We start from the raw sequence: 25,501 nt of genomic DNA on the forward strand, positions 1-25,501 counted from the left end.
AAACTATTTAAGAGAAGCTCCCACACATCTGTTTTACCCTAAATCATTGAGCAAGGGGGAGGGAATTTCTTTCTTCCTGTTTGACAGGAGGAGATGGAGCTCCACTCTGTCTGTTACACCATACTTAAACCATCTCCCCAGTCCCCTCCCCTTTTTATTTGGCCACACTCAGTGGTACACAGGGGTTACTGTTGGCTCTGTGTTCAGAAATCACCACTAGAAGGCTCAGGGGACCTGGTATTTGGGTTACCAGGAATCTAACCTGGGTCTTGTCTCAGGTCGGCCACATGCAAGGCAAATACCCTACCCACTATGCTATTGCTCTGGCTGCCTAAACCATCTTCTACCTTCTGACATCTTACCTGGACCATGATTCACTGAGGAGATAGGAGAGAGAGTTAATGTGGACAGCATTACTTTACCTGCTTGGCTAATGCTTTGGCCAAATCTTTGGTGGTTTCTGTCTTGCCTGTCCCAGCTGGACCCTCGGGAGCTCCTCCAAGATTTAGCTTCAAAGCGCCCATCAGTGTCCTAAGCAAGGGGGGATAAATAAAAAGAGCATAAGTCCTAAAAAAACTAGAAAGAGACTGAATTTGATTATTTTGCTTTTATTCACACAAGTAGATTAATTTTTTTCTCTGATTATATGACTAATACATCATCAGTAAAAATATTACTTTAGAGGCCAGAACAATAGCACAGTGGGTACGTTTTTGTCTTGCACATGGCCAGCCCGGGTTCAATTCCCAGCATCCCATATAGTCTCCTGAACCTACCAGGACTTATTTCTGAGTGCAGAGGCAGGAGTAACCCCTCCATGCTACTGGATGTGGCCAAAAAACCACATTTTTTTTTTAACTCAATACTATAACATTAGAATTTATCACAGTCCCCACAGCCTGTGTGGCACCAATGAGTTTTCATTTGAATAGATAAGTGAATATATACATCTGTAAAGGGATCAAAGGGGAAAATTCTTTTTTTGTTTTTAAATAGTAACCCAGTGGTCAGGGAGTTCCAGAGTATACCTGTAGCAGCGGTCAGTGAGGGGCGTGATCACCAGGCGTGGGGAGTTGCCCAGGTACTCATAGCCATACAAGACTTCTGTTGTGATCATCTGTACCTGCACGTCCTTTGCCTCCCAGTAATAGCGCAATTGAGAGATCCACTGGAAATCACTCAAATCACAGACATTGTCCTCAGATAACTTGGCTACTACATCACGAGCTGTTAAAACACAGAACCAGAAACACATTTACACACATATTCTCCCATCAGTATAGACATCTCAGGAAAACTTTGAGGATGTCCATAAGGACACCATCTCACACATGCTGGGCCCAAGTACCACTGGGACTGGACCCTACCCCAGAAATGTATATGCCTTGAAAATAGACTGGTGGGTGCATTCTTTGTAAAGCAAAATAGTCTATGATATGAAAACAACAAAGTTATGCTATAAAGCAAAGGTTATTATGAGTCAAATTAATGAACATATATATTCACATATAGAAGCAGATATAGTTGATTCTTGAATAAGCATGGCTTTGAATTATGTGGGTCTACCTATATTCAGATTTGTTCCCAAGAAATACAATTGGCTCATTTTATCTATGGTTTTCACATTCAGATTAAACCAAACAATATTTGTGAAAGTAAGAGACTTGGAGATTTTGAAAGTCAACAGAAAGTAATGGGTGTCCTGAAGCTTTCCATGCAGATAGAGGGAAGACTCTAGAAGAGTTAACAGAGTCAAAGTATATATTTTTTAACTTTCTGGGAAGTTATGGGAATCCCTAAACTCTATGTTTTTTAAAGGTCAACTATGTATATGTACAGGCATGTACAAATTGAGGTACATATATGTGTCTATACACAAATACATAGAAACAGCTAGGACAACAAGGAAGAAGAGAGGAGAAAGGGAAAGAACAGTGTGCCTGGTACATAAAAATATTAGATACATTAGATAAGCATTAGTTACTGTTATTCCAACATCAGGAAGGACTGGGAGCCAGAATAATAGTATAGTGAATAGGGTGCTTGCCTTACATGCAGCTAACCGGGGTTCGATCCCTGGCATCATATACCCATCAGGAGTAAAGAGCAGGGGTAATCTATGAGTATTGCCAGGTGTGGTCCCCAAACAAAAACAAGCCCCCCCCCCCCAAAAAAAAAAAGACTTCAGGAGGAAAAATCCTGGGCTTTGTCTTGCTAGTTGCTACTGTAACCACCCCAAATGCTATCAGATACCCCACTACACACCACACACACTTTTTTTTTTTCTTTTTACAGACTTCCTGTTATAGACTTCTGGGTTATTCTATAAAATTAGTTTAAACTAATGCAATTGGCTAGGGGAGAGGTCCCATCTATCATGTTACTTTTTTTTTTTGGTTGTTAGCTATAATTAGTCATATTAGTCTATTAGTTGAGCACATTTATGATTACATTAATAGACCTCATTTGAGGTAAACAATGACCATTAAACTCATTCTTATTTCTCACCACCTACTCCATGTTAATTTCATCGTTGCAGGCATAATGAGTGATAAAGAAAATCATTGAGACTGTTTAAAAAAGAAGAAACTTTGGGGGGCCAGAGTAATAGCGCATCAGTAGGGCGTTTGCCTTTCACGCTGCTAACCCAGGACGGACCTAGGTTCAATCCCTGGCATTCCATAGGCCCCCTAACCAGGAGCTATTTCTGAATGCAGAGCCAGGAGTAACCAGGTGTGGCCCCAAAACAAACAGTCAAACAAAAAAAGAAGAGAATTGATATATATTCTCTAATTTTCTTGATATAAATGCACACTGTCATACCAACAATTGACTATGACAACACAAGACACTTCACACTAACAGGCAGAGCATATAACTAATTCTAATGATTGGGTTTGATTTTGAAAGAATGAATACAAACAGGGCTGAAGAGATAGCACGGGGGTAGTGTGTTCGCCTTGCATGTAGAAGGATGGTAGTTCAAATCCTGGCATCCCATATGGTCCCCTGAGCCTGCCAGGAGCGATTTCTGAGCATAGCGTCAGGAGTAACCCCTGAGCGCTGCCAGGTGTGACCCAAAAACCAAAACAAACAAACAAACAAAAATACTCTGAGCAATGCTGGGTGTGGCCCAAAAAACAAAACAAAACAAAAAGTAAAAAAAAAAAAAGAATGAATACATTCAATAAATCACGACCACAGTGTCTTGTTAAAATTTTTGTTTTGTTTGTTTGTTTGTTTGTTTGGAGGCCACATCCCCAGTACTCAGGGGTTACTCCTAGTTCTGCACTCATAAATCACTCCTAGCAGGCTTGGGGGACCATATGGGATGCTGGTCATTGAATTCGGGTCCATTCTGGGTCAACTGTGTGCAAGGCAAACACCCTACTGTGATGTTATTGCTCTGGCCCCCTTGTTAAAAATTTAAAAACAAATAAACTGATTCAAAAATGGAATTAATGCCAATCCCCCATCAAAACCTCATATTCAATTTAGTTTAAGTTCTGCCTCTCTCAAAAAGTGTTATTATAAATTAATCAATCTGAAGCTTTCATAGCAGTACTGGGGAGGTGAAATGTAGCATCAGACCCTTACCCTAAAGAAAGGTAGCCTTTCCTGAAATAAGCTTTCCTTTATTTTGCTAATAACCTCATCCACTCTCTTTCTAACTGCTTTCTACCAATTCTCATAGTACTCTTTTACTAGATGGAAGCTGCCTTATTAAATTCAAATAGACCGGGGCCAGAGAGATAACATGGAGGTAAGGCATTTGTCTTGCATGCAGGAGGACGGTGGTTCGAATCCCAGCATCCCATATGGTCCCCTGAGCCTGCTGGGAATGATTTCTGAGTGTAAAGCCAGGAGTAGCACCTGAACCCTGCTGCTGGGTGTGACCCAAAAACAAAAAAAACAAACAAAAAAAATTCAAGTAGACCTCTAAATTTAGCCCATTAAAATTTATTTTTAATAGACTAGCTTCATTAATATGCACACTTTCTATAATAAAGGAAGTAAAATCATGCTTTAATTTTTATTTTCATCTGGGGAACTGAGAAACCATTCAACCTAGAAGTTTAGAAGATAAGCATAGAAGATAGGACAGTTGCCTTGCACATACCTGATCCAGGTTCAATCCCTGGCATCACAAATGGTCCCCTGAGCCTGTCAGAAGTGATTCCTGAGCACAGAGTCAGGAGTAACCCCTGAGCGCTGCCAGGTGTGGCCCCAAAACAAAACAAACAACAACAGCAACAAAAAAGGAAGCTAAATTTTATGGTTTTCTACTTCTTTCATAAACTTGTGAGTTTATTTTTTATGATAGGAATCATGAAGAGTGAAATTTATGAGCATAATTTATTAAATTTATATTAATTATTTTTAGGTATCCGTAGACCAAGAGCTATTGAGAGTTCAGACATAATATAGCAGTTCAAATATGTAACTTTGAGAACAGATTATTTTCTATAACTTTACTGGCATACTCTGAGAATTGCTATTAAATAAAAAAATATATCCTAGAGTCCTTGAAGATGATTATACCAATAACTTGCACACACAGCTTCTTAAAAGACACCATGGTGCATTTAGTTGAAAAGAGGTTGGCAAAAAGACCCAAGAAAAAGGTGAATCTTCCTTTTATTGTTTTTTAACTATTTTTTTTGGCCATCCCCACAGTGTTCAGGGGCTTTCTTCTGTTCTCTGTTCAGGGATCACTCTTAATAGTGCTTAAGGAGACCATATGTGGAGCCAGGTTTGGAATTCAGGATGGCCATGTGCAATGCAAATGCCTTATTTTGCTGAACTATCTCTCTGGACCCAGAAGAATACATTTTAAGAGATTGGCTTGGGGATGTGTGCACTCTTTTGGTATTATTGTATGTATGTATGTAAACCCAACCACTCATAGGCCTGCATTTACCATTCCTACCAACTTAATAGGTAGCCAGTTGAAGGCTACATCCTTCTTCCTTTATTTTTGGTTTATGTCCATCCATCTGAATGAAATCAAGTTGAAAAAAGCATCAACTTTTAGGGAACTAAAGATGCCTTGCCAGTAGGAAGCAGAGTGCATGAGCAAGAGATGCTGTCCCCAGGCAGGAGATGCTGGTTTAGGCCTAGTTTCCTTGGTTATAGTGTTTTGTTTTAGATCAAGATCCCAATTCCTTCTCTCCCCTTTCCACACACCTTTTTACTCCTCCCACTGCATATCCCTTCTTCTTTTCCTTTTTTCAATTTCTCCTCTATTCCTCCCTGCCTTTTTCTTTTTGGTTTTTGAGTCACACCTGGGTGTGCTCAGAATTTACTACTGGCTCTGTGCTCAGGAAATCACTCCTGGAAGGCTCAGGGGACCATATGAGATGCCAGGGAATGAACCCAGGTTAGCTATGTGCAAGGCAAGCTGTGCTATCACTCTGGCCACTCTTCTTTTTTTTTTTGAGGAAGAGCTGGAAGGTATCATCTCTCACCCAGTCCTTCCCCACATTGTTTTTCATTTAGTCTCTTAGGTTTGGAATCCCACAACAATGATTCCAATTATAACAGTCTCTGGTACTTACTAGTTCTGTGTAACTTAATAATTCATTTTTCATTCAAGCCTTAGAAACTTCAGGTATGAAATGCTATAAAATCATAAAATCAGATAATGAGGGCCACACACTTAGCATGAAGCTAGGCCCCTGGTGAGTATTAAAAACTATTGAGTATCGTTAGCCCAAGGAAATTGATCTAAGTTGGCAAATATCAGACATACTTGTGTCTTTGGTCAGAGTGCTGCTGAGGAAGTTTCTGGTAATAACAGTGGAGCTTACAGGGGAAAACTTAAGTTGGAGGTACACAGAACCTTCTGGATTGTTTCTTCTCCTTTCTCCTCTTTACATTAGTAAGAAGGAACCGAGAGTCATCAGGGTGCTATTTCTGGACAGTCAATCAGGCCAGGAGAATCTTCTTGTCTACTTACCATGAACATCAATGACAGTTAGGGCTCCAAGAGTGAGTCGGGCCCCACTGCTCAGCTTTCCTCGAACTAGCTCGACAATCTGTGCGATCTGATCATTGCTCTTTTGCAGAAACTCCTGGCAGGAATATAAGCAAGGGTTGCTAGTTACCTAAGATTCTCCCCCTTTTTATCTGAATAGAGCCATCTCCCCCTCACCCCCCACAATCTAGGTCAGACTCCTGAATGTCATCCCTCACACAACCTAGTCGCTCACCCCCCAATTCAAAAGTTTCTGCCTCAAGGTCCCCATGAGAACCCTGGTTTCTGTGATACCATGGGACTAGTGAGTTTTTGATTGTTTGGAAAACAGGATCCCTCTAATGACATGTCATTCAAATTCTACTGGATCCTGATTCTACTCTCTGAGCTTGAAGACAGGAAGGATCCTTTACTTACCGGCAAAGTCTTTTCTACCAGGGCGTGGGATACTTCCTTGGTCCAATATATAGAAGAGACACAGATTACTACCTGGCCAGGCCACTGCAAGACCCAATCGTTACGAGGGACCTGGGAAAGTGTGATGGGGCATGTTGTACCATTAGTTCATCTTCTGTGGTTAAACTGAAAATATTTTCCATCCCTACAACAGAAACAAAATCCTTTCCCACACTCTCAGGCCACAGGCACAAACTTTCAGGCATTAGTGATTTATGTCCTCTTCTCTGAGTTCTGAGAAAAAGAAAAAATGTCACGAGCAATTTCAGTTCCTTAAAAAGATATTTTTAGGGTTCCAGAGGGGTGGTACAAGCAGTAGCGCGTTTGCCTTGCACTTGCTAACCTAGGATGGACCTTGGTTTGATCCCCTGCGTCCCGTATGGTACCCCCAGTCAGGAGCGGTTTCTGAGTGCATAGCCAGGAGTAACCCCTGAGCATCATTAGGTGTGTCCCCCCAAAAAAAGTAAAAGATATCTATCTATCTATCTATCTATCTATCTATCTATCTATCTATTTTTTTTTGTTTTGGGCCACACCCAGTGTTGCTCAGGGGTTACTCCTGGCTGTCTGCTCAGAAATAGCTCCTGGCATGGGGGACCATATGGGACACCGGGATTCGAACCAACCATCTTTGGTCCTGGATCTGCTGCTTGCAAGGCAAACGCCGCTGTATTATCTCTCCAGGCCCACTAAAAGATATATTTAGGGCGAGAATGGTCATACAGCAGGAAGGACATTTGTCTTGCAGTTGGTCGACCTAGGTTTCTTCTCTAACATCCCATATAGTCTCACAAGTCCTCCAGGAGTGATTCCTGAGCTCAGAGTCCATAGTAATCCCTGAGCACTGCTGACCCCCAAAACAAAAAAAACAAACAAAAAAGATATTTTTTTTTTATCAAACTTCTACCTGACAAATAGCAGGAATTTTTTTTTTTAATCAAACTTCCACTTGACAAATAGCAGGTGGTTTCCAGAAAGTATCATTACTACTCTTTTTTACTAAAAAAAAATCTTGTGCCATTGATTTCCTAACCATTCCCTATCCCACACAGCCATAGGTCTGGCCATGCTTGGTTTTGTTTGGTTGGTTGTTTTGGGGGTTTTTGGGTCACACCTGGTGATGCTCAGGGGCTACTCCTGGCACTTGTCTTGCATGTGTCAGCAAAGTCTGTGAACCTGGTTCAAATCCCCAGTATGAATATGGCCCCCTGATACCACCAGCAGTCACTCCTAAGCAGAGTCAGAAATAGACACAGGAATAGACATGGAACACTGCTGCTAGATATGGGCCCCCTTCCTTCCACTGCCCCTCAAAACCTGTTCTAATTAAACCTTTAAAATTCTAAAGAACTATGCCATTATCTATACAGGGCATGTGTACTGTGCACACACAAAACTCTCCTGAGGGCCCAGAATGATAGTTCAGCCATTAGTGCTTTTATGTTGCACGTGGCAGCCATTTTGGTTTCAATCCCTGGCATATGGTCCCCCAACTACCTCCAGTAGTAATTCCTGAGTGCAGAGCCAGGAGTAACCTCTGCAAATCGCCTGATGTGACCTAAAAACACAGACAAGAAAATAAAACTCTCCTGGAAGGAAGCTTTATTGGAAAGAGCTCAATGTTGACTTGAGGGTCCACAGAGATAAAACAGCGGATAGAGCACTTGCTTTCTACATGACTGATCTAGGTTTGATCCCCAACGTTCTGTGTAATCTCCTAAGTCCATTAGGAATGATCTCTGAGTGCAGAACTAGGAGCAAAACCTGAACATAGCTGAGCATAGCCCCCCAAACAGGTTTTGTCTGTTTGTTTTTTGTTTTTTTTTTGTTTTTTGTTTTTGTTTTGGTTCGGGGCCACATCTGTCAACACTCAGGGGTTATTCTTGGCTCTGCGCTCAGAAATTGCTCCTGGCAGACTCAGTTAACAATATGGGATGCCAGGAATCAAACCTGGGTCTGTCCCAGGTCAGCCACATGCAAGACAAATGCCCTACCTCTGTGCTATCACTCAAATCCCCCCAAAACAGATTTTTAAAAAATAACCTGAGTTTTCAATTTATTTATAAATAGAATGGTTTCTAGCAACCAGAAGGGTCTAGCTTATTTTGTATCACCTGCTTCCAAATGCAAATGGTTAAACAGAAATTTTTGTCCCAGGGTTTATAAGGCAAAGAAGAGAGGCAGAGGGATCCGTGTTTCCCTGAAAGACAGGGGTGAGTTTAAATAGAAAAAATAAAGAGGGACAGGTATAACTGATTACTTAACCTTCTCCCCAAAGTTCTTGTTGCTGTACCAACATTTGGATCCCCCTTTACCTTGGCATATGCTTCAATGCCTTGTTGTATGACTTCCCGCAAACTGACCAACATCATGTGCTCCACCTGCTGCAGCCACTTCTCCACCATGCCCTGCAAGACAAGACAGAGAGGAGAGCAGCAAGTGAGTCAAGCCCAGAGCAAGGGAACATAAGCAGAATCCATCTTTCTCTCTGAGGAAGTACGAGAGAGGATTTCAAAGGCCTGATCAATCCTTCAAGATTGATGAGCCTTTTTTCTTTTCTTTCTTTCTTTTTTTTTTTTTTTTTTTTTTTGTGGTTTTTGGGTCACACCCGGCAGTGCTCAGGGGTTATTCCTGGCTCCGTGCTCAGAAATTGCTCCTGGCAGGCATGGGGACCATATGGGATGCTGGGATTCGAACCGATGACCTCCTGCATGAAAGGCAAATGCCTTACCATGCTATCTCTCTGGCCCCTGATGAGCCTTTTTTCATTTATGATGACTTTACACTAATTTTCTGTATTCTAGGCAATACATATGTCATGAAGGAACTTTGAGGAGTTCTGAGCATGTTTTTCTTTCCTCTCATTTTTTGAAGAGGAGTTTTAGTTTTGGTGGCACTCAGGGGTTACTGCTGGCTCTGTGCTCAGAAATCACTCCTGGCAGGCATGGGGAACTCTATGGGTTGCCGGGGGCTGAACCCAGGTCGGTTGCGTGCAAGGAAAACAAACTACCACTATGTTATTGCTCCAGCTCTGTGCTATTTGAAACATGATTTCTTGGGAGGCAAATAACATTTAAAAAATAGAATAAATTGCATGTATGGTGGTATTATTTGTAACAGCCACTCCGTGAGAAGGGTGTTCATCTAAATGTCCATTTGTAGATGAATAAATGAAATGTGGCACAGTGACATATACATGTGCATATACTGAACTAATATTCAGGCTTGGGAAAAAAGAATGCATCTTGCCACTTACAACATGGCTAGATCTCGAGGGTACAATACTAAGAAAAATTTGTCAGGGATAGACAAATACTGTATATTTACTTAGTGTGTGAACAAAACAAACGATTACTTCTTCTCTACTCCTTCCTAAAAAATGGTGACCAGGGCCAGGGAGATTGCTCAAAGGGCAGAGTGCTTGCCTTGCATGAATGGAACCCTAAATTTGAACTTCAGCCTTGCATAGTCCTCTGAGTACTACTAGGCTTACTAGGCCTAGGTTTCCTAGTACTACTGGGACTAAGTGGCATCATGTCACCAGGCTTGGGCACTGAGTAATCCAACCTGGTTGATGGGAGTGGCCCCTGGGCCTCCTTAGCACTCTGCTGGGAAGGATCCCCATGCCAGCCCACCATTATATACAAATGCTTTTTCCTAGCCCATATGTGTACAGAAAATAGACAGTTGGTTGCCAGAGGCAAGAGCTGGGGGAGTATATTGGAGGAAAAAAAAATCGATGAAATATGTCCAAAGGTCTAAAAAATAAAACTAAAGCATTTAATGATAGATAGTGCAGTGGGTATGGTGCTTGTCTTTCATGAGGCCAGCCAAAGTTTGATTCCCAATACTACATATGTTCTTCTGACCATGCCAGGTGTGATCTCTGAACACAGAACCAGGGATAAATTCTAAACAACTGGGTGTGACTCCCAAAATAAAGCAACAAAACAACCCCCCCCCCCAAAATAGAACATATGTAGAATGGGGAGATGTGACTGAGAACAACAAGGGTAGATATGGGAAGTTGTCTGTGACTGAAAAAGTTATAAAATAAATAAGTCATGGGGATATAATGTAGTAAATTGTTACTATGCTTAGTACTTTCTTGTGTAGCTGAAAATTGCTAAAAGAATAAATTGAAATATTTTCATGGCCAAAGACTTATAATTATGCAAGTTGGTAGATGGTAACAGACTTATTGTGGTGATCATCTTGCAATGCACACAAATCTCAAGTCATTATATTGTAGACCCAAAAAGAATATGTTATATGCCAAATATGCCACAATTAAAAGAAATAAAAATAAGAATGAGTTGTTCCTTTCTTGCATTATTTCAGAGGTTGCTCAACTTTGCCATGTGTTGAAATCATTTGGAAGTATTTTTTAAGAAAGCAGATGCCTGATGCCTATTCCCAGACATTCTGACTTAATTAAACTCTACAGGCAATCAAAATGTGCAGTAACTTGCTTAATTTTGCATTTGCAGGCACCTCTAGTGGTTGGTTGGCTTCATGGATTCCAGTTATGGCAGCTTAGATATGTGGGTGGCAAAAATGCCCGACAAAGTTAGTCCCTAAGCAAGCTGGTCTATTTCCTTTGCTGATACTACCATGCCATGTAGGACAAGAACTAACTTATATTTTGCTTTTTATAAAAGGCAATATATGAAAATTTTTTTTTTTTTTTTTTTTTTTTTTTTTGGTTTTTGGGCCACACCCGTTTGATGCTCAGGGGTTACTCCTGGCTATGTGCTCAGAAATCGCCCCTGGCTTGGGGGGACCATATGGGACGCCGGGGGATCGAACCTCGGTCCTTCCTTGGCTAGCGCTTGCAAGGCAGACACCTTACCTCCAGCGCCACCTACCCAGCCCCGAAATATATGAAAATCTTAATAAAATAGCACTTATTTCATAATATTGTATTATATTTAAACACTGTCCCAGAAATCTTAAAAAAAAAAAAAAGTAACCCCCAAACCAGTAGTTCTAGCTGTCTGACCAGTTGGGTGGCTCTTCTTGTGGAACTTGGATCTATTTCAGTAATTTGGCTCTGATTTCTTCTATCGCCTCCACATCATTTAGGTGAAATCTTTCCTAATATTTAGTGTGCCATGTGAACTGCAGTATAATTCCCACTAAGATATGGGCAAACTGAGACTTGAAAATATTAAGTAACTTCTCAAAGTCACCTAGTCATTAAGTCATGGAACCCAAATTTTCCACCCACACAGTCTAGATTAGAATCTTAACACTTAATGAGTTGTCTCTATCCTCTCTGTCTCTGTCTTTGTTCTGTCATTGAAAAGAAAGAAAAGGAGGAAATAAAGAGAAAGGAAAGAAAGAAAGAAAGAAAGAAAGAAGAAAGAATGAAAGAAGAAAGAAAGAAAGAAAGAAAGAAAGAAAAGAAAGAAAGAAAGAAAGAAAAGAAGAAAAAAGAAAGAAAGAAAAAGAAAGAAAAGAAAGAAAGAAAAGAAAGAGAAAGAGAGAGAAAGAAAGAAAGAAAGAAAGAGAAAGAAAGAAAGAAAGAAAGAAAGAAAGAAAGAAAGAAAGAAAGAAAGAAAGAAAAAGGGAAGGGAGGAAGGAAAGAAGAGAGAAAGAAAGAAAAAAGAAGAAAGAAAGAAGAAAGGAAGGAAGGAGGGAAGGAAGGAAAAATGAAAAGTGGGTAAGGGGAATTACTTTGGCTTCAGCTGGGTAGATACTTTTATTGAATGGAACGACTTCTTTTTCTGAGCTAATCATGCCCGTAATCTCCAGATTCTCTGTAAACTCCAGTTTGGCGATTCCTTCAAAGCACTTCTTCAAGTGTGGTTGCACTCGTAGAGGGTCTTTTGTCTCTGACAAGATCTCCAGTAGCTCATCATTTGACAAGAAGAAGAATCTATTTCAAAGCAAAGGCAGATGACAACTGAAATCTCTTTTAAGGAATCTTGCCACCACTTCCCTTCCTATAAGGTTCAACAGATTCTACAACCTTCTTTAAGGCCCTTTCCAACTCCATCATGTTTATGAATAGACATAGTTTTTTGTTTTTTTTTTTCAGAGAAAGACAAGTGATAGTAGCTGTTTCATATGGAAAGGAGTAGTTAAAAAAACAACAACAACAAAAAACCTACCTGCCAGTTGAAAAAACCTTATAGAACAGAGATTCTCAACCTTGGTCTAAATTTAGAATCATTCATGTACTTTGTAACACTAAATTTTACTGCCCAGGGATTCTACTTGATTTGGAGTTGAACCTGGGGAATTGCAATTTAAAAAATCCTAGATAATTCCATGTGAGTTCAAAAAACTGGTATGCTTGTTTTGCATGCAAGAGCTCCAAATCTGATCTCAAACTACATTGTCCTCTGAGCTTTGTCCTCTAAGCTCCTGACCACTTCCAGTTAAGGCTTAAAAAACAAAAATAAACAAAAATCCAACAAAACAAAAACCTGCCAACTAACTAATCAACTAGAAAAACAAAACAAACAAACAAACAAAAAAACCCAACCCCAGATGATTCTAATGTGTAGTCTTGTTTTTATTGATTGCAGGCACCAGAGTAAATGTTATGAGTTATAAGTACATTTAAATAATGAACCTGAGTACATGCCAAATACTATGTATGAACTTAGAGATAATGAGTTGAGCCTGCAGGAGGCCCAGGTTCACTCTCTGGCATTATGTGGTCCCCTGAGTACACCTAGTACTGAGGTGGGAGTAACCCCCAAGCACTGTCAGCTATGGGCTCAAAGTAACAAGGTCATTTACTTAATAAGATTTTTTTTTTGAGGGGGGTCACACCTGGCAGCGCACAGGGGTTACTCCTGGCTTTACGCTCAGAAATAGCTAGTGGCAGGCTCCGGGGACCATATGGAATGCCGGGATTCGAACCACCGTCCTTCTACATGCAAGGCAAATGCCTTACCTCCATGCTATCTCTCCAGCCCCTACTTAATAAATTTAATAAATTCGAGCTAATTTATTTTCTTCATTCTCTTCCTCAAGTCCAAAAGATTATCAACAAACCTTTAGAAAATATTCATGGGATATCAAGTCTGGAAATACCCAGTATTGTTGGGAAAAGAACCCTTGTCCACTGTTGTTGGGAATGTCCACTTGTTTAGCCTTTATGGAAAGTAATATGGAAATCTATCACTACCACCCCTCTTCAAATAGAAACAGGGGCTGGAGTGATAGCACAACAAGTAGGGCATTTACCTTGCATGCGGCTGACCTGGTTTGATCCCCAGAATCCCATATGGTCCCCCAAGCTAGCCAGGAGTAATTTCTGACCACAGAGCCAGGAATAACTCCTAAACACAGTTGAATGTGGCCCCAAAACCCAAAAACAGACAAACAAAAAATAGGAATAGACTTCCATATAATTCAGTGATACCTCTTCTTGGGATCTATCCCCAAAACTACAAACATTAATTCAAAAGGATATATGTACATCTATGTTCATCACCACTCTTATCACAATAGCCAAATTATGGAAATGACCCATATCCAGATAAATGGATCAATAAGTTGTGGTGTATGGGATATTATGCAAATCTAAGAAGAAAATCATGATATGTATGTGCTCCCTGGGTGCATGAGGTCATGCTGCATATACATACATCACCAGTTCATGCACATAGTGTCTGCATGCACACGTTGCCTCCCCTCTTGAGATGTATGTCTTTCATACGTTAACTCTAGGACTTGTATTGTGGTTCTTTCTACCTTTGGGTAAGGTTGAGTCAAGGGAGAGTGTCATCACTATCTTGCTTTATCCTCTCCCTCCCCTTTCTAAGTACCTCCAAATAAAATCTGTTTTTACTTCCCCTTCCCCCAATGGATAAAAATCATGCAATTTGCAGCAACATAGATGGAAGTAGAAGATATAATGCTAAATAAAATTATTCAGAAAGATAGGGATAGTTACATAATTATCTTACTAATATGTGGGACTTAAAGATACATAGCAACAAAAGGCCAAAGGCAATACAACAGGAAAACTGATCCACAAAATTGAGTTGGTAGGGATGTGATGCAGCAGTAAAGGGGCCAGTGAAAGGGACGGGTGTTGAGAACCTTGGGAGAGTGATGTGGCTGTACTAAAGATGATGTGGTGTTGGGATTATGTGCAGGAGAAATCATTCTTACCAGTATTATAAAACACATAGAATTAATAAAAAAAAAAGAAAATTTTCATGAGATAAACCCCTACTGTGACTAGGCAAAAACTTCTCTGATGGAGAGATCATAGAATCGTAATTTTTAGTGTATAGAGTGGATTACAAAAGTAGCAATATTAATGGTAGCTTTAGTCATCATGAGGTGGAGTCAATTTTCATATCTCTTTAATCTCATCTGCTATGAGTCCTGATTGGCAAATATGATAAATATGAGTGTGCAAATTTAAAATCTACACCTCAATGAACTAGAACTTCCATTCTTACTATCTCTATCACCATCACCACCACCATGTGACTAAGCCCAGCTAATATTATATTACAGATATGTAATCCAACTATATCTGTTGCCTCAACCAACAGGCAAACACCAATATACTTGAGGCTAATGACTTGCATATAAATTAGCCCTATAGAGACCAGAACCACTAAGCTGAATCCTATCTAATTTGCCACTCCACATAAATAAGCTAATTAAAAGTTTTTTTTTTAACTGTTGTTGTTTGGGCCACACCCGAAGGTGTTCAGCAGTTACTCTGGCTCTGTACCGAGAAATCACTCCTGGCAGGCTTGGAGAACCATATGAAATGCTGGGAATCAAATCTGGGTTGGCCATGTGCAAAGCAATGTCTTTCCCACTGTGCTATGGCTTCAGCCCCAGTTTTGCTATTTTTAAGCCAAGTTTGGGGGCATTTTATTGTCACAAGACAAACTAAAACACTAGCAGCAGTACTTAGCAGACAGGAAGAACTCAATAATTATGCTGGTGTATAATGAATCAAAACATATTGAAGCTGTCATTTTCTTCCAAACTCAAATGAAATGCAAGCAGGCATTCAATGGATTTACATTACCTTTATTTCTAATGTGTGAGAATGAAAAAAGCAGTTCAATAGATATCAATAGATATGGGAAGATTATTAAGTTGCATAATTTCAAACTAAATATATCCACTCTATATCTTCAAATTAAAAATAATTTAAAATTAATATATATTAGACAGAGTGATGTCTCTCTTATGCAGGATAAAAAAGCAAAATAGTTGGGGCTGGAGAGATAGCATGGAGGTAGGGCATTTGCCTTGCATGCAGAAGGATAGTGGTTCAAATCTCGGCATCCCATATGGTTCCCCAAGCCTGTCGGGAGCAATTCTGACCCAAAAACAAACAAACAAACAAAAAAGCAAAAAAAAAAAAAGCATAATAGGGAAATAAAAATGCTCAAACACAACAGAAATGGAGAACTGGTCTTCAGTAGGAAGCTTACTACGCAAGGGTGATTGGTGAGGGTTGGAATGAAAGAAGACATTGAAACAAGGATGGAGGGAAGCAGACACTCTGGGGAAGGGTGTGGTGCTAAAACTTTTTTTTTTTTTTTTTTTTTTGGTTTTTGGGCCACACCCTGTGACGCTCAGGGGTTACTCCTGGCTATGCGCTCAGAAGTTGCTCCTGGCTTCTTGGGGGACCATATGGGACGCCGGGGGATCGAACCGCGGTCCGTCCTAGGCTAGTGCAGGCAAGGCAGGCACCTTACCTCCAGCGCCACCGCCCGGCCCCCTGGTGCTAAAACATTTTATGCAAGAAATCCTACATTAAATTTGTGCACCACTACTCTTAAAATCAAATCAAAACAAAAGAAAATATGTGCATGCCAATATTTTCAAAGTGTGTGCTGAGAATGCTTAATTTTACCCCATGAAAATGAAAAGTTTGTGTGTGTGTGTGTGTGTGTGTGTGTGTGTGTGTGTACACATGTGTGTGGGTACATAAGAAAGAGAAAGAGAGATACCTAATTGAGGGAGAAAATGAAGCATACATAGAAGTTAAATTGACTGGGGACTGGGAGCAATAACACAGTGGTAGGCATTTGCCTTGCATGCTGCTGACACAGGACAGACCCAGGTTCCATCCCCAACACCATATAGTCCCGAGTCTGCCAGGAGTAACTCCTAAGTGCTGCTGGCTGTGTCCCTCTCCCGCCAAAAAGAAATTAACTGACTATTGTATAGAGACTATTTGAATTTTAGCTTTACCAGTCTTAGTTTTTGTGGTTTTGTTTCTGGCATATTGCTGTTTCCTTATTTTTGCAAAATGAGAATAATAATTCTACTACTTCCAATCTCATGGATTATTTTGGTTGAATAAATTCATACAAAAAAGAACTTAGAGCATATGACAACTGCTGTAGTGGTAGTTGTGATTAGTTTTAATTTTATTAGGAATAAAAACAACAGTTATTTGCTTGGAGGCCAAATCTCAAGGGCTTCCTCTTCCCTAATTTCATGCTCCTAATTTCCTCCCACTATTTGTGCTGTATTTGTACGGAAGCTATTAGCCATAGGGAGCTAGTTACATTAAGTACATTTAAATATTACCTTTTCAGTCACAATGACCACATTTAAAGAGCTGGATAGTCATAAGTGGTGGATAGCTAGTATATTGTACAGCACAGGAAAAGAACATCACTGAAGAAAGTTCTATTGAACTAAATAAAAATGGCAAGGACATTTCTAGATTTCAAAGGGTCCTCTACTTCCCCACAGATTTTTTTTATAGAAAAAAGGAAACTATCTTTAGATAAGACAATAATTTTTTTCTGAAAGGTAAACCAGAATTAAATCTACACTCTAATTAGAGTAAAATGACATGACAGAGGCATCCACAGTGAGCTAAATATGGATAGTGTTACTAGGAGTCAGGACTTACTTCCTGGAACTAGTCTTCAGAAGTTACCTGGAAGGGCTGGAGTGTTAGGACAGCAAGTAGAGCTCTTGCCTTGCACTTGGCCAAACTGGATTCAATACCTGGCATCCCATATGGTCGCCCAAGCATTGCAAGGAGTAATTTTTGAGCACAGAGCAAGGAGTAACCCCTGGTCATGACTGATTGTGGCCCCCAAACTAAAACAAATACAGAGGGGGCTGGAGCCATAGCACAGTGGACAAGTCACTTGCCCTACACACAGCTGACGTGGGTTTGATTCCCAGCACCCATATGGTTCCCAGAGCCTGCCAGGAGGAATTTTTGAAAGTCTGAGCCAGTAGTAACCCCTGAGCCCAGCTGGTTGTGTCCCAAAATTTAATAAAACAAAAACCAAATACATGAATAAATAAAACATACTTGACTTTTATGGAGAACACTGGTTATTATAGGGAAAGGGGAGAGTTATTTATACCTATCAGGAACTATACATTTTGATGGTTAAAAAAATTGGCTGACATATTTTGGGTGGTGGGAGAACATAACCAGTGGTACTCAGGATGTACTCCTGGATCTGCATACAAAAATTACTCCTGGAAGTGCTTAGGGGACTATGTAGGGTGCTAAAGATGGAACCTGGGTTGGCTAAGTGCAGGGCAAGTGCTCTACCCATTGTCCTATCACTCCAGTCCAGCAGCTAACATTTAATTTTACTTTAACTTAAAGAATGGTGCTTTACAAAGTTATTGATTGTTGAGTTTTAGACATATAATATTTCTTGACAGGTACATTAAGAATTTTTGTGGTTGCAGCTTAGCACTCATATTTTCAGTGTTACTGAGCCTGCTCTTTGGATGTAAAGCTATACTAATTTCCCACATCATCAGTATAACCTATGTCCCAATTCTTGTTTCTCCATTAATTCTCTTTCTTACTATCTTCCTTCCCTGCTTGATTTCTTTCATTTAATGTCCTTATATTAATTCTGGGGTCAAGGGTGATCGAGACATCCTCACTTTACTACAGTGTATTTCTGACATTTTAAAAAAAAACACAGAGTCTAGGTACTAAATGTTTAAGGACATGACCTCAATACCCTGATCGATAAATATATGGGGTCGGGGGATAATTATTTTCTCTGTTTTGCAATGTAAAACTTGAATATATTTGTTGAAGCTTTCAGAATTAGTAACTGGAAGATGGGGCTGGAATGAGAGCAGAGCGGGAAGGGTGTTTGCCTTTCACATGGCCAATAGGGGTTTGATCTCTGGCATCCCATATGGTCCTCCAAGCTTGCCAGGAGTGATTTCTGAGGGTAAAGCCAGGAGTAACTCCTGAGTGTATCTGAGTTTGGCCCCAAAACAAAATAAAACAAAACAAATAATAATAACAGGAAGGGTAGAAATTCACTCTTTAAATCCAATTTTCTATTAATCATGATTTCTATACCCTACTATTTGGATATTTAATAAGTCTGTTTAGTGAAAGTTGACTTAGTCCTTACTGCACTTTATTCAACCTCACTCTAAAAAATAATTATGAAGATATCCCTAATCCTTAGGATGTGTCTCTTGAGAAATGAAGGATCAGGAAGAAATATCGAATAGATAGGTAGAAGCCAGATTTTAGTATAAAAAATGTAATTCTACCTACAAAGGTCAAGAGGGCAACTCCAAACAGAGGGAAAATATTGGATACCTGGGGAAAAATAGTCTCTTCTTTTCCAAGTAATCATTTAGCCCCTTCTGGATGTCTTCCAAAAGAAGGTTGGCTTCTTGAAGTTTCTCATACATTCGGGGCTGATCAGCTGCCATTAAAACCCTAGAATCTTTCACCTAGGAGCCATCAAAGGGAAAATAAGAGAGCAAGAAAGAGAATCATCAGAGATTTTAAGAGTGGTCATTGTAATGAGTGTGCAACCAGTCCACCACTAAGTGACCGCTCCAGTTCTGTTAGAGGCTTCCTAATTCCAGAAGGTGATATAATAGCACCCCGTACCCTAGTCATGACTGAATGGGTCAGAGTTGGACATATGAAACTAATGGCTAATTATATTTTGGCTTCTGGGAGTTTGGATTTTAAGACATGATACCCTATACTAAATTGGGGTGGCCTTCAAAAAGAGGGGCTTTGCTCTTAGTCTAGGGGGATAATTTTTCCATTATGTCATTGCATCACATTGACAATTTTTCTGCAGAAAGAGGGAAGGGAAGGGGCCAGAGAAATAGCATGGAGAGAAGGTGTTTGCCTTGCATGCAGAAGGTTGGTGGTTCAAATCCCGGTATCCCATATGGTCCCCCGAGCCTGCCAGGAGTGATTTCTGAGTGTAAAGCCAAGAGTAACCCCTGAACACTGCTGGGTGTGATCCCAAAACCAAAAAAAGAAAAGAAAAGAAAGAGGGAAGGGGGACAAAGCTGTCATGAAAAAACACCATCTGCAAATTTTGGTTTCTAGATCCATTCTTTTGTTTTGTTTTGTTTTTGTTGGAGCAACAACCAATGCAGCTCAGGGGTTACTCCTTGCTCTGCACTCAGGAATTATTTCTGGCAGGTTAGAGGAGGCGAGGGATCGAATCTCAGGTGACCACATGGAAGGCAAATGCCCTACCTGTAACATTATCTCTCTAGCCCCCCTAGATTCCATTTTTTTGGGACCTGCAATCTTCGCTCTATAGTTCCATGCAATACTCATTTATCTGAGCTACTTTGAGTATGTTTCTTCTGCTAGTTACAAGAATCTTAACTAATATGAAGTGAAAAGAAGAAGGATATCCTGCACAGTAAGAAATGTCTGTGTAGATTCCCACTTTTCTGATGGTAAGATGTGTGAGGGTATCCAGACCTACCGCTTGAGCCATAAGTGATTTCCAGTAATTGTCAACGATGCCAAATTTCCTGCCCTCCTCTGGCATCTGGGCTATGATATCCTCTGAACTGAAGATAGGTTCCAAGTATAGCCAGGTAACCTGACATTTCAACCAGGCATCCAGAATTTCCTGCATGCGAATTAGTTTTTCTTCCCACTTCTGTGAATTTAGCAGTTCAGATAGAGTCAGTAACCTGCCACTGATTGAAACAGACTCACTGATTGAATACTAATAGGCAAATTCATTTGTTTACTCATATACTTGCTTGACAAAATTTACTGAGAGCTCCCTATGCTCTATTATATCCCTATGCCTACTATTATAGGCAATGTGGATATAGCAATGAATGAAACAAACAAGAGTCTTTGCCTTTCTGATATTCATGTTACAGTGGAATAATAATAATAATAATAATATAATAATAAAATAGTTATAATACCAACTCTGTGACAACTCTGTGATCTAAGAGTTTTATTACTATAACATTAATTTATTTTTATTTTTAAATGTTTTTATTTAATCTAAAATGAAATAATTTTAATTTAGACAACATAATTTATAATACTGTTAATGATAGTGTTGCATAAATACAATGTTCCAACTCTCATAACCTCTCCTTTAATTCTCCTGAAACTTTTTGTTTGTTTAGTTTTTGGTTTGGGGGCAACACTCAGGGATTATCCCTGACTCTGCACTCAAAAATTACTCCTTGCAGACTTAGGGGACCCTATAGGACACCGGAGATTGGGTTGCATGATTAGCTACATGCAAGGCAAATGCCATACCTTCTGTGCTGTCTCTCTCATCTCCCTCTGAAATTATTTTATCCAATAGACCAGGGGACAATATGGCAAACCTCACTTTACAGATGCAAAAACTAGGACATAATAGTTCAAGTAACTTGTCTGAGGTCATGGAGCAGTATCAAAATTTGGTTACTGGCTCAGAGTGATAGTTCAGAAGGTAGGGCTCTTGCTTTACAGAGTCAACCGAAGTTCAAACCCTGGCACCCCATATGTCCCTCAAGCACTGTCAGGAGTGATTCCTGAGCAGAGAGTCTGGAGTAAATCCTGAGCACTACTGGGTATGGCCCCCAAACAAATAAAAAAAAGCCAAAACCAGAATTTGTATGCAGACAGTCTGATTCCAATGTCTATGATGTTGGCCAAGGCTCACTTCTGCCCGAAACAGGCAGAGGAGGGCAAATCTCTACTCGTTTGTAGTTTACATTTTAGATTACTAGACTCCAGGGGCTTTCCCAACGGGGTTTGATTTGGTGCCTTGATATCTCGTCCTCTCTTTTGACAGATTATTGCAAAGGCTCAACAGGCCATACACTTGCATGGATGTCAGGCAACTGATTTTTCCAAATAGGAGAAAGAGTTTATTTATTAACTGAACTTGAAGACATTTTTATCCTCTGAGATACAGAGTTAACAGAAAATGACAAACTACAACCTCATTTTCACTTACCCGACATTCTGCTTCTATTGGTTTGATGAATGGGGAACCACACATGGTCTGGGTCTTTATCACATGGTCATCGAGCAGAAGCTGAATGTCATCAATTGCACATAAGATGCTTGTGTCCTGCCAACAAAGGTTCCCCATTCTGTCAGAGTTTTGAGACCCCTATTTCTCTTGATCTAATTTTCCAAAGGCCTCCCAGCTGCATGACCCATTTTGGCAGGGGAAGGTAGGGGGTGGTACAGAAACCTACATTTTTTTCAGAAGATAAAATGATTTTTTTCCATGAAAATATTCTTTTTGTTTTGTTTTGTTTTGGTTTGGTTTGTCTGTTTGTTTTTTGGTTTTTGGGTCACACCCGGCAGTGCTCAGGGGTTACTCCTGGCTCTATGCTCAGAAATCGCTCCTGGCAGGCACAGGGGATCATATGGATGCCGGGATTTGGACCACTGTCCTTCTGCATGAAAGGTAAATGCCTTACTTCCATGCTATCTCTCCAGCCGAAAATATTCTTAAAGTCCATTATTTTCTAAATCTTGTGCAGAAATTAAATATAATCTAAATGTAGAGAATAATCTAGAATCTATTTCTGGTAAAGGGTTGTGCCCTTTCTTTATGTTCCTGCTTCTCTATCCATTTGCTTTCCTGACTCTCTGCCCTGTAGAATCAGTTGCTTGTCTGGCCTGTTAGGTCTAGACCCAGGGCTTCTGAACTGTGTGCCAGGAGCCCCAGGGCATTGCAGTGCACTCTTAGTCACACACACTGAGTATGTATGTTAGTATGATTCAAGACTTTCTTTAAAAAAAAAAAAAAGTTTCCCAGGTGATTCTACTGTGTAATCAGGGCTAAGAAGCAATCCTTTGGGTAGAGGAAGTAAATCACAGTAAAGTGCATGTGTGGGGTAGATTTGATTTCTAACAAAACCACACACACACACACACACACACACACACACACACACACACACACACACACATACACGCCATAGCATTAAGTACTGATGGTCTGTAGAATATACATTTCAAAGGCAACAGGTACAAAATGGAACCTCGTATGCTATGCCCCACTGCACCCAACCATGATTTAATATCTAACTAAATTTCAATTTTAGCCTTTCTCAAGATTGGGAACTTGAGCTGGTTTATTTGGAATTCTAAGTGAGCAGCACTAGAAAACTCCATCTTGTTTTCTACAGAATTTTTAGATCTTCAGCACCCCACTGATTCTGCATTTCCCTGAAATGTTAAGAAATGTTCCTGTAAACTGTGAGTTTAGTGTAAAACTAGACGTCAATCATAAATAGCAGTTGAGAGGAAAATAGCAAGCAATGTCTTATCCTCGACGACGTCCCAGACTCTGAAGACTGACCTGACAAAGTGACGCCATTTTGAATTTTAGAAAAGACAGGTCTATGTGTTCCTGTGATGTTGTCAAAGCAATAATGTCAGCAAGACACAGCACCAGCCAACCACTCTTTCTGTCGTTGTCTCCTATCCTCTACCAACTTTTAGACAGTTCAAGCCCCAGTCCAAGAGTAAGAATTTTTGCTTCTTTTGTGTCCACACTTGATAATACTAAAGGCATATTCCTGGTTATATACTCAGGGATCACTCCTGAGAGTGCTTGGAGGACCATAGGGATAGTAGGAATCTAACTCGAGTCAGCTACATCGAAACAACTGCTCTATGCACAGTACTATCTTTCTAGCCCCCAGGAAGTAAGACTTTGCTGGAGAGACAAATTTGTAATCTTCATGGGTTGCTACCACCTGAATTAACCTGTTTTCCTTTCACTGTTACCTTGTTTCCCTGACACTGGTGAGCAAACAGATCTTGGATCTAGAAACAGATTCCCTTAAATATCATTAGTGAGGCTGTGTGTCTGATATGACTTGTCATCACTAAAAGAATGTGATGTTACCATGATTATTGGTGTTTTACTATATACCTTCCATGTCCAAAGTCTTTCATCTTTGATAAAAATAATTTATCATTTATAGGGATTCTCAAGTGGCACTCCAGGAGTACAGGTACTATTCCCAGCAATACTTAGACAACCAAGCTGGCAGTTTATTGTAAAGGCCCAAGGTTGTGATGTTGTTCAGGCCTTGTGGTGTTGGGGATCACCAGAATCACCCTGGAAGCTCTCAAGGGTCTCAATGTCTATATTCAGTGATTATCAGGAGGTAAAACTAAGGTGGGAGTAGCAAGGCCCTCACACCTATATTATATCCCAGTCCCTAAGTTTTTATTTTTGCACAGCATCTCAAGCATCATTTTGTCTTAGAAGGGATGCTGCCCAATTGAATAAAACTAGTAAATGATTTAGGGCTGGAGTGATTGAAGTGGGTAAGGAACTTGTCTAATAGACAGCAGACCTGGGTTCAATCTCCAGCACCCTATATGATCCTCTGAACTCCTGTCAGTAGTGATCCCTGAATGCAGAGCCAGGAGTAATCCCTGAGGACATTGGATGTGACCCTCAAACCAAAATAAATGAAAAACCAATAAGCTATTAAAGTTTACCCAGTTGAATAGCTTTTGGGGGGATAAATGTATACCTAAAGGTACTTAGGAGTTACTTCTGACTCAGTGCTCAGAGAGCCATGGGTACCAGGAATAGGGTCCCAGGTCTTCTCAATGCCAAGTCTGAACAAAACATGGTCCTTTGCACCATTCCCCAGGTCTGGACCTGTTTTTGAACACCTTTGATTTACCAAAGCCCCATCTCTTCCCCATCGATGGCCCCGCCCCAGAGCAAGTCAAAGCCTAGAAATAGTTGAGCAAGCACTTCAAGTTCATACATCTCCACACACAAACTCCTCTATTTCTCTTCTATAGTGCCTGTGAAAAACAAGTCTTTACACAGCTTTGATAGTCAGAAGTGGTCTACATGTGACAGCTTCAATATTATCTGGAGGTTTTGGGAACTGCCAAACCTCAGGTCCCTGCTGGTTTGGAACCATACACTCACAAAATCCCCATATGCTTTCAAAATTTATTAACATTTGAGTAGTGCTAAGCCTTATTTACCCCTGGTATGTTGGGGAGCCTGCATGGGGAGATGCTCATTGAGAAGGTTTGCTGGGATTTTATTGCAAGGAGAAAGCTTGTTATTTTGAAAGGGCTTTCTCATTTGAAAATGCATCCCTCCAGCAGTGACTGGGAGAAAAGATGATGGGCACAAGAAGACAGATGGGAGGAAACAATCAAGTGCACAGCACAATGATTATAGTCAACAACACCATCTTAAAAATCTTCAAGTTGCTAAGAGACTAGATCTTAACTGTTCCCAGCATAAAAAAAGAAATGATAATTATGTGATAGGATAGAAGTGTTACACTAGTAATCATTTTGCTGGGTAAATGTTACTATATAAATAACCAAATAATATATAAAATGATGCTATCTATCAAATCAACACATGACACATCCTATATGCTGTGTTAAATGACAATTATGGCTTAACAAAACTAAAAAGATGTTCAGGATCTTTCCTTTGAGAGTTTGGTTGTAATTCTGAAAGAAACCCTCTTGATCTCTTAGAATGAAAGAAAGGGGAAGCTCTTGGGGTACTGGACAGTTGGACTGTTACTCACCGTATCCCTGTACTTCACAAAATTGAATGTCATATCCATCCAGTCTGACTTCATTTTCTCCAAGTTTTTCTCCAGGGAATACTCCTTACTGGCAGCTGCACCAATGGGCTCAAGTCTAAAGAAAGAGCGAACGGAGTTAACAAGAGGAGGCAGAGAAAGCATGTCAAAGGAGATACTTCAGTTCAGCCTAGGAGAAATGGAAGGAAAAAAAAAAAAAGCCCTTAATTTCACTAAACCATTCACTGTTTCTCATTCTAACATGTGTCAACTCTC

At 40.1% G+C, this 25,501-nt stretch overlaps 1 protein-coding gene across 1 annotated transcript in view; it reads right to left on the reverse strand.

The window, feature by feature from the left end:
• The window catches only part of DNAH3 (dynein axonemal heavy chain 3), a 211,421-nt gene that overhangs the window by 136,969 nt on the left and 48,951 nt on the right, over positions 1 to 25,501 (reverse strand). Inside the window, exons 20-29 of the mRNA XM_049788146.1 lie at positions 25,229 to 25,343; positions 21,637 to 21,753; positions 20,143 to 20,322; positions 18,996 to 19,132; positions 12,113 to 12,314; positions 8,749 to 8,841; positions 6,395 to 6,505; positions 5,960 to 6,074; positions 1,029 to 1,227; positions 423 to 531 (exon numbers count right to left, since the gene is read on the reverse strand). Coding sequence (XP_049644103.1) covers positions 423 to 531; positions 1,029 to 1,227; positions 5,960 to 6,074; positions 6,395 to 6,505; positions 8,749 to 8,841; positions 12,113 to 12,314; positions 18,996 to 19,132; positions 20,143 to 20,322; positions 21,637 to 21,753; positions 25,229 to 25,343 — 1,378 coding nt within the window. The remainder of the gene's footprint in view (positions 1 to 422; positions 532 to 1,028; positions 1,228 to 5,959; positions 6,075 to 6,394; positions 6,506 to 8,748; positions 8,842 to 12,112; positions 12,315 to 18,995; positions 19,133 to 20,142; positions 20,323 to 21,636; positions 21,754 to 25,228; positions 25,344 to 25,501) is intronic.

This window comes from Suncus etruscus, chromosome 15 (genome assembly GCF_024139225.1).
Source record: "Suncus etruscus isolate mSunEtr1 chromosome 15, mSunEtr1.pri.cur, whole genome shotgun sequence".
Lineage (NCBI taxonomy): Eukaryota > Metazoa > Chordata > Mammalia > Eulipotyphla > Soricidae > Suncus > Suncus etruscus.